Below are 16,097 nucleotides of genomic sequence, written 5' to 3'. Positions count from 1 at the left end.
GTTGGCCCTGCCCGTCGCTCCCCTTTCCTTTCCCCTGGGAGGTCTCCTATTCTTTTCCCGGGTTTGCACTCTCTGTAGATAATAAAGGGCTCGCCGGGCAAAACTGGGAACGAACACGAGTTTCCGGGAATCGTTTGTTACCGCGACCTCCTGCGCGCACGCCCCCTCCGCTCAGCCCTGGGCAATTTCCTGTCCTCGGCAGGACTGAGCAGGGCTAATAACTTTTACTTAACAGATTCCCATCTCCCCAACGCCGATTTTTCTGTTTTGAATCGTTTAATAGTCTCGGGTTCCACCTACATGAAAAAGGTCTCTGCAGATGGTATTTTTGACTCTCAAATGCTGAAAGGACAGCGGTCTCTTGATACTAGGAGTTTGAAATTGTGCTAAATGAATTGTGTGACGACACTACATACCCAGTACACTTATCAGATATAGCACCCGTGCCAGAGGCGACCTCAGTTTCCTACCTTCCTTTCGTTCTGGTTGTGTATTTAGGTAAAAGAGCCCAGGAAACCTGGAAAAGAGGCTATGTCGAGTCCTGACTCTTGGGTCCTAATGACTAACGTTAATTACATGAATTACAGCTCTATGACCTTGGGTTCCATTTAATTACACTTTTTGGCTCCCTATTTCTCTAATAAGAGGATGAACCGTCAAGATCCTTCTGGGTCTAAGTTCTATGATTCTATGAATGTAGCAGCAGACTTTTTTTTTTTTTTTTAAGTAAGCTTGTTTGGGGAAATACTAACTTAAGCAGAGATAAGTATCAGAGTGAGACCTTTATCCAGTCTATATTATTTAGGAGCAAAACTATTGCTTTAAAAACACAAGCATTGTATATACTACCTGGATTTTCCAAATGCTCTTTATCAGTTAACAATCAGTGAGTCTTGGCAAGAAGGGATTGTTTTTCCATTCATAAATAAGGAAATTGAGGCTTGGCAAGGTTGAAGGATTTACTCATGAAATCAGGACTAGCTAGGCGCCAAAGCAGGACAGAAAATCTCTTCTGACTCCTTGATCACTTCTTTGCCTCAAACACTTTTTCTTCCGATAACAATGCATTGGTTGGCATTTTGCTTCTAACACTTCGTAAGGACACCCCTCTCATTTATTTAGATCTTGTAGATGTGCTACAAATGCAAGTCTAGGTTCAGATTCCTCCTCTCTCTCTCCCTGTTCAGATAACGACGGTACCATTTTAAGCAAGTTTTTGACAAATGCTTTAAGGAAGACTTGTTTATAGAAAGAAAGCAATTTGTGAATAAGAATGTTCTTGGTAACTGGGAAGAGAAAGTAGATCCTATTTATTACACAAGGGGAAATAAATCTCAAATTCTTCTAATCCCAGGAAGAGCAACTACTAAGAGGGATTTTGGGGGAGAATCTTTGAAGCGAGTAGAAATACTGTGTTTAGGGGGAAATTTAAAAAAAATTAGATGGTTAACACAAACCCCAAAGCACCAAACATTTCTTTCTTTCTTCTCTTGTCTTCACAAGAAGATGGCAGGGGTTATTTTGGCTCTAAGAGTAACAGATTAGCTACATTTTAAAAACTTTTTTGCCTTGAAAAGACAGATAAATAGGAAACACTGTTAGCATAGGCACAACATTGCTTGACTGGAGGCAGAATGAATCCTGGAGCTAGGAAGTAGCTGTGTCTTTCATTCATGAGCATCAACACAAGAAGATGTTCACTTTGCCTCATCCTGGTCTCCCTCTGTGGCTTTCCCTCAATGGGTGGGTTAGTTGGGAAGGGAAAAGCTCAGACCTGCAGCACCAGCAGAACCTGTGGCACCATTTCCACATCAGACAGTATTCCCTGAAATTGATGCAAACAATTCAATAGCAAAGTTCTCCTAGATTTTCTTTCCTTTTTCTTTTTTCCCCCTTTTTTATATACAGCGAGTTAGTGATGATGGTAGAGGATAGACACAATTTAGTCTCAATTTAATGTAACATGGTAGTACTTTTCGTTTTGGGCCTTCAATACTGATCAAAGCCTCCATAGGCTGAAAAGATATTTTGTCTGAATTACGCAGGCTTTTGCTTCAACTCAGTTTCACTTGGTGGTGAAGATCTGACAAAACCACGCTCATTATGATATATTAAAGAGAGATATACACAGATCTGGTTCTGAAGGGTCAAAACCATCTTAAAATAGCCCTGGTGGACAAGTCATCCTACTTGTAATCCTAAATGTAGTAAATAATTTGTTCGGTATTTGTTCTCAATGTTGTTTCTGATGGACAGCATTTCATAGCCTCTCAGAGAGGGACTCAATAATATTTCTACTCATATGACATAAGAATGCAAGAAATTGACAATACGTCACTTAGCCTAGTATTAGCTCATAGTGGCACTAAGAAGTGATTAATTGAAATCCATGACACCACTTCAAAAGACAGAGGACTGGCTTTTATCGATGGATTTGATAACTAGAGATAAAGAGGTATGAAGGCACAGAGCAAGCAGAATGCTTTCTGGTGCTAAGAGAAATGTGCAATAAACATATTTAATTGAATCAATAACTTCCTGGTCTTGAATTGGGCTCAGTGTGTGTGCAAAACTAATGAAATATATTATATTTATGTTATGTTCTTGACATCACATTTTAAAGAGGATATTGACAAAGGTTAAATTCATCCAGGAATGAATACAGGAACCTAGATAGTAAAAGATATAGGAAACAAAGAAATGTGAACTTTTTAGCTTGGAGAAGCAAAGCTTTGGGGAGGGTTGGGAAAGGCTGTGTTAGTTGTGTTTCAGTGGCTGCAGAGGGATTACATATCACGAGGGCATGTCTAGTCTGCTCTGCTGGAGTGGGCAGAACCAGAGCCATTGGGTGGTTCCAGGGAAGTAGATCTTGGAACAATATTTGAGTAACTTCTGTAAGACAGGTATTGTGTTGACCATCAGTTGAACAGGCTAAATCCACAAAACACTAAATACTTTTCACTAGAAAAGTGTGATCAGAAGCTGGCAGGCAAAACATTTAAAATTATTTGTCATCTTACTAAGAATAAGATTTTAGTTCGTACACTCTAAATAAATAGAAGAGTTAACAAAAACGAGAAAAAGAAGAAAAGGATATTCGTTTATTCATTAAAGAAGTCCCAGAACCTCACTCTAAAAAGTAAGTGAAAACTAAGTGATGTTCCTGTGAGTTAAAGACAAAAATATGATTAGGAAGGAATTGTCCGTATTACAAGAGACATTTGACAAAATCTAAGTCCTTCATTTTATAAAGGAAGACATTAAAATCCAGATATAACAAATTACGGGCCAATGTCAAATAGACAGTGGTGGAATTAAGACTAGAAGTCAATTTTAATTATACCTTACCACTAATTCATATTGTGATAGAAGTGGCAGAGGGGTTATTATCATTCTATTATGTGGAGGAAAGGATTTTGCATAGTAATTTTAGATGTAAAATTTTTAAAAAATAGCTGGAAATTATCTGGCAGATTCTTAGATCAATTTATGGTACACCTAATTAAGAGCAATCTGAAACTTAAATTGACATTCCTAGGAGGTACTGAGTCCCTTAGACTGTTTTTTCTCCAAGCCACAGGGGAATAACAATTTGCTGGGTGGGATGTTTTAGAAGATGTTTGTGTGTCCAGTAGGATGAACTAGATATGTCTGCTGCTGCTGCTATGTTGCTTCAGTCATGTCCGATTCTGTGCGACCCCATAGATGGCAGCCCACCAGGCTCCCCGTCCCTGGGATTTTCCAGGCAAGAACACTAAGCTGCTTCAAATCCCCATAGTTTTCTAAAAATTTTGGCCTAAATCTCCTTTAATTGCAGACAAAGCAACTGAGAGAGACTGACTTGCCTCATGTCACACAGGCTATTAATTTGGTAAATTATAGAATTAATACATGTAGAGGTCAGAGAGCATTCCAGTAAATATTTAGGAGATAAAAATTTGAAATGACTTTCATGTTTTCTCTTCAGATTCTCCGTTGTATTTTCTAGTTTTAATCCTGCCTCCCAAAGACACATTTCTCCTTCTCGCAGAATTCCCTGTGTGTACACTGGAGAACCTTCCCTCCGTGATTTCATTTTTGTTGTTGCTCAGTTGCCAAGTTGTGTCCGACTCTCTGCGACTCCATGGACTGCAGCACTTCAGGCTCCTCTGTCCTCCACTGTCTCCCAGGGTTTGCTCAGATATATGCCTACTGAGTCAGTGATGCTGTCTTACCATCTCATCGTCTGCCACTTCCTTCTACTTTTGCCTTCAATCTTTCTCAGCGGTTCCAGTTTTCTCTTATTACTCTTTGTATTATTGTGGAACCATAGCTGATTTGGCCACTAGCTAGGTGGCTTAGAGACTTCAATTCTAATCATTTCTTTTGCTAATGATTACTTGGCATCTGTAAATTATTACTTTGCTAAAAATTTTTCTTACTTGGTATCTGAAAAACAGGGAGAGTACCCTGTAAATCAGTTGAGAATGGGAGGGGATGTGAGATAACAGTTATAAAAATACATACTGTGGTATCTTGGAAGAAATGTGCTAGAGAAAGATGATGAATTACAACATACATCTGAGGACAGGGAGGCCTGGCATGCTGTAGTCTATGGGGTCTTGAAGAGCTGGACACCACTTGGCGACTGAACTACAACATACATTGAAGGTATCAGTTTGGTCTTTGATACTAAACTGCAGAGGACATCGGCTGTAGCAATATGGTACCAAAAGGTCAGTATTAGTTTTGTGTGCCAGCACCATCATTAAAAAGGGGATTTTATGTCTCTTTCCAAGGAATTGTTTTTTTATAACTTCATCTTAATTTCTGTTGTTGACCTCATGTGTGGACTGAGAGGATCGGACAGCCTGGATGAAATAGAAAGTGTCGCTGGGGATGCTTTATCCAGAATGCTCCTTTTCCTCCCCCTTACCTAGCCCAGCCCCCTTCTGTCCCAGGTTTCTGTTATCTTCCTTAGTAACAGACATGATGCTCTGTAAAGAGGGAAGTTAGAATTCAAATTCTTGGGAACCCTCTTAAGAGAGAAAGAATTGCCTGTGACTCCAGTACAGGGATCAAACTTGCATCCCTGCAGTGGAAGCGTAGAGTCCTAAACACTGGACCAGCAGGGAAGTCCCTGTGCGTGTATTCTTAACATTTCATTTTCCTGAACCAGGCTCTCCCACAGCCTCTAGCCTGTCCACCCTGAATTCTGTGTCAATGCATCTTTCTTCCCCTTTATCCCATGGCTGCCTTTCAGTTCACTCTTGTTTCCTCTTTCTTCCTCATTCTTGGTTTACTCTATTTTGGTGGAGCACAGGCTCCTCTAGCTTCCTGGTTGGTAGTGAAAGGTCAATGTTTTGAGATCATTCTTGTGTAAAAACATCTTTATTCTAGTTTCTTAGTATTTTGGGTAAGTATAGAATTCTCAATTGGAAATCATTTTGAATACGTTTGAATAATTTTGAATTCAATCGTGTTTTGGCTTCCAGTTGCTGCTGTGAAGTCTAATGCCATTTTGATTCTTGATATAGCCTGTCTTATTTATTCATTTGTTTTCCTCTTGGGAGGCTTGTAGGGTCCTCTCTTTGGAGCCAATGTGCTGAAATTTTACAGTGATATGCCTGTGTTGGAGGTCTGTTTTCACACACTTTTTCAGATGCTCAATAGGCCCTTTCAATGTGAAAACTCTTTTTTTTCAATTATGGGGAAATTTCTTGAATTAATTTTTTGATGATTTCTCTCTTTTTTTTCTATATTTGTTCTTTATGGAACTCCTATTATTTTGATTTTTTTCAACCTTCCAAATTTATCCTCTAAACTTATTCCTTTCCTACTTTTCTATATTTTTGCCTTTTTTGCTCTGCTTTTTGAAAAAAATTCTTCAGTTTTACTTTATAACCTTTGAATTTTTAATTTCAGCTATCCTTTTTCTAACTCTCAAGATCTCTTTCATTTCCCTCTCCTTTTTAGTAGTATAATATCTAGTAATATTTAGCAGTAGCCATATAATATCCTCAGATATTTGGAAAACCTTGATTGTCTGCTCATATTTAAGTAGGAGAGACAGAAAGCTGATAGGAAGCTCTGAATACCTAGTGAGACCTGCTAGCTGTGAGCTCTCCTGTAGGATATCATGGTTGACTCCTTCACTTGGAGAACCTCTGAGGTCAGAATCTTTAGCTCTTTTCTGCTGGGCTGGTCAGATTCCCAGAGAAGAATTTTCAAATCTCTGCTTGTAGGATGAAGGCCTAACTTTCTGGGAGCCTAGTGGCAAAGGAGGAGCAGAGGTCTGTGTATTTAGAACACCTGTGCTCACTGTTGACCCTGTTCTTGGGATGGTGCCTCCTAACAGCAAGTTGTTTCTCACTCCTGAGACACTGTCCTACTCTCTGCAGAGGGTCCAGCAGCCTTTTACTGGGGTGGTGGAGGGTCAGTTGTCCTTCATTTCACCCCACCCCCTTTCCCCACTACTTCCAGTGGTAATTGACCTCATCAGTTCCTGAGCATTTGGGGGCATTCTGTAGTGTAAATCAGATTGATTCTTGGATTTCCCCATTGCTTGGTTACGATTTCTTATTTTTTGAGGCTTTTAATTAGTATTATTATTTTACAATCTATTCATCCCTTTTCTAGTTTTACAAAAGTTGCTACTGGTATCCCTCTTCCCGTTCTCCCTGTTCTTATATGTTTATGCCATTAAAAAACAAAAAGCTGTTACTGTGATTTTAGTGGGAGCTTGCCAAAGGAGTGAAACACATATGCACATGGGCACGTGTGTGTATGTTCAATCTACGGTATTTATCCAGATTTCTCATAATTTGAATTTAATGTTTGTTTATTCTGGCTTTTACAATGGAGGTAGTGATCTTTTATCTTGATGTTTCTTTTATGTAACTGAACTTGTTAAATTCAGGAGTAGCATTATCATTACAACAGACTAAAAGGTTGACTTCGTTGCCAAAGTACAGAATATCCCCTCTTACCTCATATTCAGTAATGTAGTACCAATGGCTTGGGATCTACCCATTTGAAAGTACTGGAAGTTAGTTAGTCCTTAAGAATCTTTGTCTGTGAAAGGTCCTGAATAGTTTTACAGGGTATTCTTAGAAATTTCAAGGTGAAAGGATTTGTTATTTCATTTTTCTTGGTTTCGGATTAATTTGAAACCTGGGTCCCTGATCTCTGAACAGAGAAACGGAAAAGATAAATAGAGACAGCAAAACAGAGCCACAGACACACAAATACATGTGTGCACACGTGTGCGCACAGGCTCACAAAGAGAATGCTGCACACAGGACAGGGAGAATTGGAAGGTGATCAATTAAGACATTAAGTGTTTTGTGACACACGGACGCATCTACATTTTGCCCTGATAACAAGGCCATCAGCTCATTTTCAGAGGGCTGCTGCCTTCTTCAGCTCAGTCCTCAGATCAAAGCAAAACTGTCTGCTTGCATTTTCCAATCAGAATGGACATGCTAATTTATACTCCTTAATGTGTGATGGTAGGAGACCCCTTCAATTAACTGAATTCTATAGCTGGCAAAATAAAAGGTATACAAAGAGGCGCAGGCTGGAAGAGCCGAAATTCTCATTAAATCAAAAGGTCCAGTATTCATTACCTCGTGCATCTGAGGCTAAACACTAAATATGGGCATCATCAAAGGAGGTTTAATGGGTTAAATTGAGAATATAATCTAATTAAAACATTAGACATGGCAAATAGTTCTTTGATATTCATCTAAAGGTTTCATTAAAAATGGGTGCTTGAGGTTTGTATGCTAGATTATCAATTTTAAGTAGAGACGGCATCCTTGGTACTGCTTCAAAGTGTCACCATTGTGTGGAAGCAGGGGAAATGGGAAAAGACATTGCTGCCAGGTGACGGGTTGGAGATCCGGGGTAAGGCCAATCAGGTTTCATGAGAGTGATTTCGATCATTGTCTGGATGGCAAAAAAGAAAGTGTAAGGATTAATTTAGGAGGCAAATTTGCCACAGAGGAAAGAGTCCATTTGGAGCCCAAATTATTTAGTGTAGATATCTACAGGGATTTTACTCACTGGACATTCATTTTCTTCTTCCTTCTCCTGTATAAACAGCTTCTCAAAGGATAACAGGTATACTTGGTGGATTTTAAATTTCTGAAGGTTATTTCTCCCACTGTCAAATTTGTGCCCTTAGGATACCTACAGTTTAAGCATCTCTTGCAAACGCTTGGGACTCCAGCGACAAGAGGTGCTCTGAAAAGCCAGTCTGGCAGCCTCCATATCCGGTTGGGTCTCTCTGAGCTCATTAAAGAAAATTTCTGACATCTTATCAGATATTTCCAGGGCGTCACTAAATATATTTGCCTGAGATAGTCACATCATTGTAATCCTCTCGACCTGTTAGAGTTGCTTAATAGTGGAAGATCATTTATTCAGCTTATTGAAAATTAATTACTTACATGGCTCGGGTTTGCAAGGGTACAATGAAAAGGCAGTAGAGAGGCAGCAGGGGAGATAAACCTTGCCGCCAAATTCTTTTTTCTTCTCTTCATTTTACCCAAAGAGGCCCTATATTACGTGGTGGAGAGACCTGAAAAATCTGTGCACTTTGCATCTTATTGCATCTCACACTGTGATATTTCCATAACCTTTTGGGAAAGCCTCAACTTTCCAGCTGTTCCACTAAATCAAAATCAAGTAACAAAACATGAAGAATGGGTATCTTTAAGACAGATGGGGAAATGAAATGAACAGACGAAAGAATGAGTAAATTGATGAATGAAAGAAAAATCTGCTATCCAAGCCCTTTTGCTGTCCATTGGATGGATGTTTGCCTGGGAAATGGAGACATTTTGTGTTTTCTCAGTACCTTTGTGAGAAAGATATGTGGTTTTGCTTAATGAAGTGTGAGGGGGAGTAGAAACAAATACTGTACTTAGTCTGGAGGCTGTGGGTTGAGGGGACGGTTCTGAATATCAGATTTTTAGTTACTCTGAGATCCTACTTCCATATGCTTTAAAAAGTGGAATGAGGTGGGGAGAGAGTGGCTAGGCTCTGCAGGGGGCGTCGCTTGTTCCCAGTTCTCCTGAGGCCAGTGGAGACATCGCCTCCGGAAAAAAAAAAAAAAAGTGGAATGAATATCTAAGTGAACATTTTATTAGAATACGTATTTCTCCTTTTTTTGCCTTTATAGTACAGAAATTTTGTCTGACAATGTAAAAAATTTCTTATAATCAAGGATATATAATGGGAGTGAGACATTGGATAAACAAAATCTGCAATAATGAAAAAACATCACCTCATGCTATTGTTTCAAATCCTTTTTCACTAGGAAAAGAGCTAAGTAAATGGAGCACTCCTGTATCTTTTTGTCTTTCTGTTTTTACCCATTAGGAATAGAAGTTATGAAAACGTAGTTAGCATTAGGGATAAGTCCTATAGTCCTCCTGTAGAATACTTGAGAGATGAAATATGTATTATTGTTGTTCAGTCGTTAAGTTGGTGCCCGATTCTTTGTGACCCCATGGACTGCAGCACGCCAGGCTCCCTGGCCTTCACCATCTCTCGCATTCAAGGTTTATTCTTGATAGGAAAAGATAATCTTTAAAAAGGCATGTTTAGGAAAGCAACCTTAACTTTTCCTTAAGAACTTTATGTTTTCAAGTGCAACTTCTAATCTAATAGTAATATATGTTTGGAAGCACATCTTAGAATTAGTTAAACTTGTCCTGATATGTGCAGGCTGTCACCCAAATTCAATTCATTTTTTATGCAATTTTTCAATCAGTAGTTAAAAAAGAATCCCCCCTGAATTTATCCTGTCTGATATTATAGACTATTTGCTATCAACTCAAAGTTCTCAATTAGCTCCAGTGTTGTTCTAATTACTGGATGTGTTTTCAAACAACTCCCAGCTAATAACTGTTGGGATGAAGAGTCGTTTTCTCACTAGAGTAGGCTGTGCATGCTCATGTTTGCTGTGATGTTTTGACAATGATTCATTAACCAATAATAAGGCCCCGATTGGAACCATTAGACTTCGGTGCTTTTGCTACGCTTACCTTTTATTTTATTCCTCAATATTGTCTTTTCTTGAGTTGGTTTCTAGATAACTCCCAGGAGACTCCTTACCATACAGAACAATATCATGAAGACAGCTGTCATTAAATTCAGCTACTTGTCCAAAAGCTCCCTCTAGGAGGATGCTCTTGTTGGAAACTCAAGATGGAAAAACGTCACAAAAGGAGCTATAATAAGAGAACATTCATGATTTAAAGGTCCTTTATTTATACCAGCTCACAGCAGCAGCATAGAGATTAGGCGGATTAGACACTAGATCTTTCAGTGGCTTATCTAACATCTGGTCAAATCCAGGCCCTCCATCATTTTATCACTCAGGTTTATAGTTTTGTGCCCTCTGATAGGCAGGTTCTTTTTATTTCCTAAATATCTGAAACAGAAATACTGTAAAAATTGATGACTGATCCGATTGGGTCTATAGAAGATCAGTGTTATTAGTACAGTTTTCTTGAGAGGAGCCAACAAGTGTTCATCACCCACTGTTCTTGGAATCTCTGTCCTGTGCTAGTGTCATGACATCCTGCTTAGATGTTAGAGACGTTCTGCTGGATCTTATGGTTGTGGGATGACTTGGGGTCAGAGGAAGCCTACTTTGAGCTATTCTTTGATTTCGACCCCCAAACTTTCAGCAAATATGTTCTTTTTTTTTTTTTTTAGCTAAAGTCATTTTAGATGCTACCTGTCACTTTGAGTATTTGGGTACAAAGAACTTTTTAAAAAAGCAAGCGTCCCATTTTTAAAAAGTTATTTGTGGCTGTGCTGGGTCTTTTGTTGCTGTGCAGGCTTTTGTCTAGTTGCAGAGAGTGGGGGCTGCTCTCTCGTTGTGGTGTGTGAGCTTCTCACTGCAGTGGCTTCTCTTCTTGGGGAGCGTGGGCTTTAGACACGCAGGCTTCAGTAGTTGGGGCACACAGGCTCTAGAGCACAGGCTCAATAGTTGTTGCTTAGTTGCATAGGCTTAATTACTCTGGGGTATGTGAGATCTTCCTGAAATCATTTCTTCTGCATCGGCAGGCGGATTCTTTACCACTGAGCCACCAGGGAAGCCCCTGTGTACAAAGAATTTTAATTGTACTAGGGTCATACTTTGGAGAAGGCAATGGCACCCCACTCCAGTACTCTTGCCTGGAAAATCCCATGGACGGAGGAGCCTGGAGGGCTGCAGTCCATGGGGTCGCTAAGAGTCGGACACGACTGAGCGACTTCACTTTCACTTTTCAATTTCATGCATTGGAGAAGGAAATGGCAACCCACTCCAGTGTTCTTGCCTGGAGAATCCCAGGGATGGGGGAGCCTGGTGGGCTGCCGTCTATGGGGTCGCACAGAGTCAGACACGACTGAAGTGACTTAGCAGCAGCAGGGTCATACTTAGTGGATGGTAAAGCCTTGCCTTGGATGTACAGTCTCTGGGAAATGTTGGTATCAACTGATTCATTGAGCCTGCTTCAGTGGAGTGTGGGTTCTAAATGGCATTGATGTGTGTGAACATGACTGAAGGATTTAATGCTTAGGCTGAGAGAAATGGTTAGGGGAGGTTTTTAAATGTTCTGGGAAAAAAAAAAAAAACTGTAATAGCATCTCATTTATTGGTCAATATTTGAGTTGTGTTGTAGACGTCTCTTACAACTTTAGTAATGAAGTTGCCAGATTGTGCATGTTAAAAAGGCAAGATAGATAATAATGCATATTTCTAAAAAATGGAACTTAATGGTGGAAGTTCACATCCCAAATTGAAATATATAGCTAATTCCTCTTTGCTCACACAGAGAAACAAGGGCTCTCTCTTATCACAATCAATCAATCCAACAGTGCTGCCCTGGCTGTTCAAAGACTGGAGTTTAGACCTGCCTGCTCTCCCACTGTAGGACTGAAGGGTTTCAGAGGCACACCCTTTCTTGATCATCATTGCCTCTTCCGAAAAATCGACACTTGAACAAGATAAACCCCTTCCAAGCTCTAAATTCCTTTAAGATAATTTAATAGAAATGGAACATTTAAATAACTTACCCTGTCCCTTTACATATGGAAATATGGAAATGTCTTTATATGCATTATTTCCTTTATCTTCCAGAGCAAGTTTAAATTTAAAAAAATAATCGTTCTAGTTCATGTTTTTAGAAAAATCTTTGAACATGTAACCTGAAGGGTCTGCTTCTTTTATAAATACATTTTAGGAGGAGCTTGGGCTATGATTTTCCTGAACTAACTCCTCATATATGCTCTGATTTCCCCAATACTACTGAACCAGGGTGCTCCAACTTACTGTTTATCTTCAGATACTTGTTATCGTTCCAGACCTTCAATTCTATTTCCAGTAGGAAATTAAATTTTGTACAGTCTTTCTACCATGTTGTAGTATATGTAGATGTATACAACATAGGAATAAATCTCCAAAGCTAGTCCTTATGCCACCTGTAGAGAGAAACAGATTTGCCTGGAGAATTTCATGGACAGAGGAGCTTGGTGGGCTGCAGCCCATGGGGTTGCAGAGATGGACATGACTGAGTGATTAACACCATACTGTACTATTGTTAAATGTGTCCATTTCTAGATATAGCCATCTAAGAATGCAATGCCCACCTAGTACAAGCAAGTCAGAAAAATTAAATCCTCCAGTAAATTAAGACCTGGGAATTTTACAGTGTGTATTGAGTTTCAAAAGATTTTTTAAAAAGTAAAAAAATATTTATGAATATTGACATTCAGTAGTACACAGTGGGATGTTTTTGTCTTACCCAGTGTTTTTATGTGAAAGCAAACACCTGAGGATATTTTAAGATCTTTGTGATGGCAAGATGGTCAGCGCATTTATAGACTTGAGTAAGTAGCTTTGAGAAAAAGTATCTCAGAGTTGCCTAACTTGAGCGTTCCTGGCCTTGGTAGATTTCTGATTAATGTCTTGATGCTCTGTTAGAACAGCATTGAGATTGGTTTTACTTGAGTGAGCACATCTGAAGCACTTTCATTTAAAAGATTTTATCCTTTAAAATATTGAGAGATGTTAGAAATATTTTGGAAACGACATCTCAAAATTTACCTGTGTTTAGTCCCATTTGAGTTCTTTTCAACAGAAACTGAAGTGTTCATACTTTTTTTTTTCTTATCAGAAAAATGAGAAATAAACACAAGTAGATACATTTATTTCTGGGTAACTTCAAGAGTTTCATTATGCTGAGAAAAGGTAGCCATCATTTTAGAAATTCGAAGAGCTGATAGAAAACTAGAAGGTTTTATTCCCTAGTTCTTATTCAGCCCCAGTTTTAACTGATTTTGAAAATAAATAATTAAAATAGTTTTTCTTCCTGAAAAGTAAAATATGGCACCGCATTGTAATTAGGGCTCCATATTTTAAATCCTATACAAAGCAAACATGGATTGCAGTTACATGATGACGTGAGGTCATCACTTAATGCAGAGCAGTTAAAGTTGGAGTTTCTCTCCTCCATGTCCATTCCCCGAGTGTCTCTGGTCTCCAACACATATGTTGTCTATACAATGTGAAGGACTTTAAAAGCAGCCACGGCCTGTTTTTCCCTTTCGTGTCTGTTCTGCAGCACTTCCAGCAGTGAGATTTCAGGTAAGGTGTCTTCTTTTCCAGCATGGGTTGGAGTTTTCTTTTCTTTTGAGGCTTGATCACTCAGATTTGAAGGTTTGGGTTTGGGGATGGTCTTAGCATATTCCAAAGCCTAAAAGCATATAAAAGTTTATTTGAGATGGGAAGGGAGCCCTGGATTCCTTAAATCTAGTCTTAGAAAAGGTTTATTGATAATATAAATGGAGACTGTTGCTACAGGTAATATACTAAGACATAGGTGGAAATGGAGACCAAATGGAAAATACAAATAATGCAATATAACACACAGATTAAATAAAATGAACCATGTAACAAAATGCTGTGGAAGAAAAAGAGTTGAAGACTGATACACACAGTTGTGCCTTTGGATGTTTTCTTTATAAAACTGAGCTTTATTAAAGTGCTTGAAAATAGATTTCTTATGTGTTTGATCTATTTAGCTTCTGGCAGTCTTATTAAAACCAAACCTCTATTAAGGCGATATTAACAGACCTTTCCATCCAAAGAGGACTTGTTATAGCTTGAGACCAAAGACATCACTGTAGTTGAGATAAAATTGAGCCTCCATTATTATACCAACTATTCTTGTTTCTGGCTCTTAGACCTCTAGCAAGTATTCTTTAGAGGTTGAAAATTCTTTTTTCTTTTTTTTTTTTAGTATACCTATAGAAACCTGGATACTGAAAAAAGGCAGTCTTTTATTCAGGGCTGTTCTGAAAGGCATTACAATAAAAATGAGATCACTAAATATGATTTCTAAATCTGCCTTTATATGTTTTAATACTTTTTTAAAATTAAAAAATTGAAGTATAGTTAATTTACAATGTTATTTTAGTTTCAGGTATATAGCAAAGTGATTCTGTTTATATATATATACATATATACACGCACGCGCACACACACACACACACACACTTTTTCAGATTCTTCCCCATTATGGGTTATTACACGATACTGAATATAGTTCCCTGTGCTATATAGTAGCTCCTTGTTGTTTATCTATTTCATATGTAGAAGGGTGTATATGTTAATCCCAAACTCCTAATTTATCTCCCCTCCCTAGTTTTACATTTTACTAAGAGTTTCCTGAGAGCTGAAATGGGGATAGATACAATATATGTAAGTTCTGGAAGGGGTAAAATTCCCCAAACAGAAAACTCCAGACTTCTCTGTGTGTGTAGGTGACTTCTGTTGGAATTTCTAATTATAGACTTGCTGCCTTGAATTTTTCATGAAAAAAATAATGGTTTGGAGAAAAAAGAAAAAGTGGCACCATGGAAACTCAATCAAGAGGACTGAGGTCTTCAAGGTCTGAGGAAGAAAGGCAATAGATAGAAAATATGAGAGTCTGTGAAAGAGAACACGAAGTACAAATACCTAAAAGCACCAAAGGGTCACTTGTCCCTCATGCAAAGGGTCCCACGTCCTTGTTGGGACTGAGGCAGAGACTTGCACTGCAAAGCTCAGTGTCCCCATAGAAAGTATTTCATTCACATCACAACTTAGAGTTGGATGACTTCTGAGAGGGAGAACATTCTGTATTTTATGAAATCATTTTTCTTGGGTTGTTGTTCAGTTGCTCAGTCATGTCTGACTCTTTGCGACCCCATGGACTGCAGCACACCAGGCCTCCCTGTCCTTCACTATCTCCCAGAGTCTGCTCAAACTCATGTCCACTGAATCAGTGATGCCATCCAACCATCTCATCCTCCTCCTCCTGCCCTCAACCTTTCCCAGCATCAAGGTCTTTTCCAATGAGTCAACTCTGCATCAAGTGGCCAAAGTATTTTCTTAGGTAGAGGAACCTATACCTGTTGTACCATCCCTTAGGAAAAATGTAGGGAGTGAACTTGAAACAATCAAGGACTTTCCTCTGACACCGGCACCCAGAGATGGCAAGAAGATGCTAATTTCTTAAAACTTATTTAGTGGTAGAAAAGGAAATTGATGATTAATCAGGATTACTAGTTTCTTTTAGAAAGAAAACCACCTAAGCATTCAATTCTTATGTGACAAACTTGAAATACTAGGAGGAGAACACATGGAGGACTAAAAATGATAGTGACCCTCAGGGGAAAAAGACTCTAACCTTCCAGCAGCATATGTGGGTGTATCACTTTTACATCAATATCTGTGAATGATGGGGTGCTGCAGGAATGGTAGTAGCTAAAACATCCTCTGTGTTCAAAAGATGTGGGGAATTTAAGTCATGAGGTCACACAGATTTCCTTTTAATTCTAATTGAACAGAGAACTGCCTTGGTGAGTTTCTTACCTTCTGCCGCGGGACAGCAGATTTATTTTCAGTAATTGCTGTTTGTGGCTTTGAGGGGATGGATAGTGCCTTCATATTGTATTCCTTCACTTGTTTAGCATATTCCTTTTGCTGTATTAATTTCTGCATCTGTTCAGAGAAGCGCAGGGAGAGTGACTCACAGGTCCTGCTAGATCACTCTGTTCTCTTTCAAGTGACA

At 38.9% G+C, this 16,097-nt stretch overlaps 1 protein-coding gene across 4 annotated transcripts in view; it reads right to left on the bottom strand.

Moving 5' to 3' along the window:
* Positions 1–10,240: 10,240 nt before the first annotated feature.
* Positions 10,241–16,097, bottom strand: part of JHY (junctional cadherin complex regulator) — an 86,058-nt gene continuing 80,201 nt past the window's right edge. For 3 of the 4 annotated variants that reach the window (XM_070803559.1, XM_070803561.1, XM_070803560.1), the window contains 2 exons: positions 15,899–16,027; positions 10,241–13,736 (listed from right to left, as the gene is read on the bottom strand). In XM_070803559.1, the coding sequence (XP_070659660.1) occupies positions 13,539–13,736; positions 15,899–16,027 (327 nt within the window). In that variant the 3' untranslated portion in view covers positions 10,241–13,538. The remainder of the gene's footprint in view (positions 13,737–15,898; positions 16,028–16,097) is intronic. The other variant, XM_070803562.1, reaches the window with a different exon arrangement.

This window comes from Bos indicus, chromosome 15 (assembly GCF_029378745.1).
Source record: "Bos indicus isolate NIAB-ARS_2022 breed Sahiwal x Tharparkar chromosome 15, NIAB-ARS_B.indTharparkar_mat_pri_1.0, whole genome shotgun sequence".
Classification (NCBI taxonomy): Eukaryota; Metazoa; Chordata; class Mammalia; order Artiodactyla; family Bovidae; genus Bos; species Bos indicus.
Note: the sequence above shows the minus strand (reverse complement) of the source record. Positions and strands in the feature narration are given on the sequence as shown.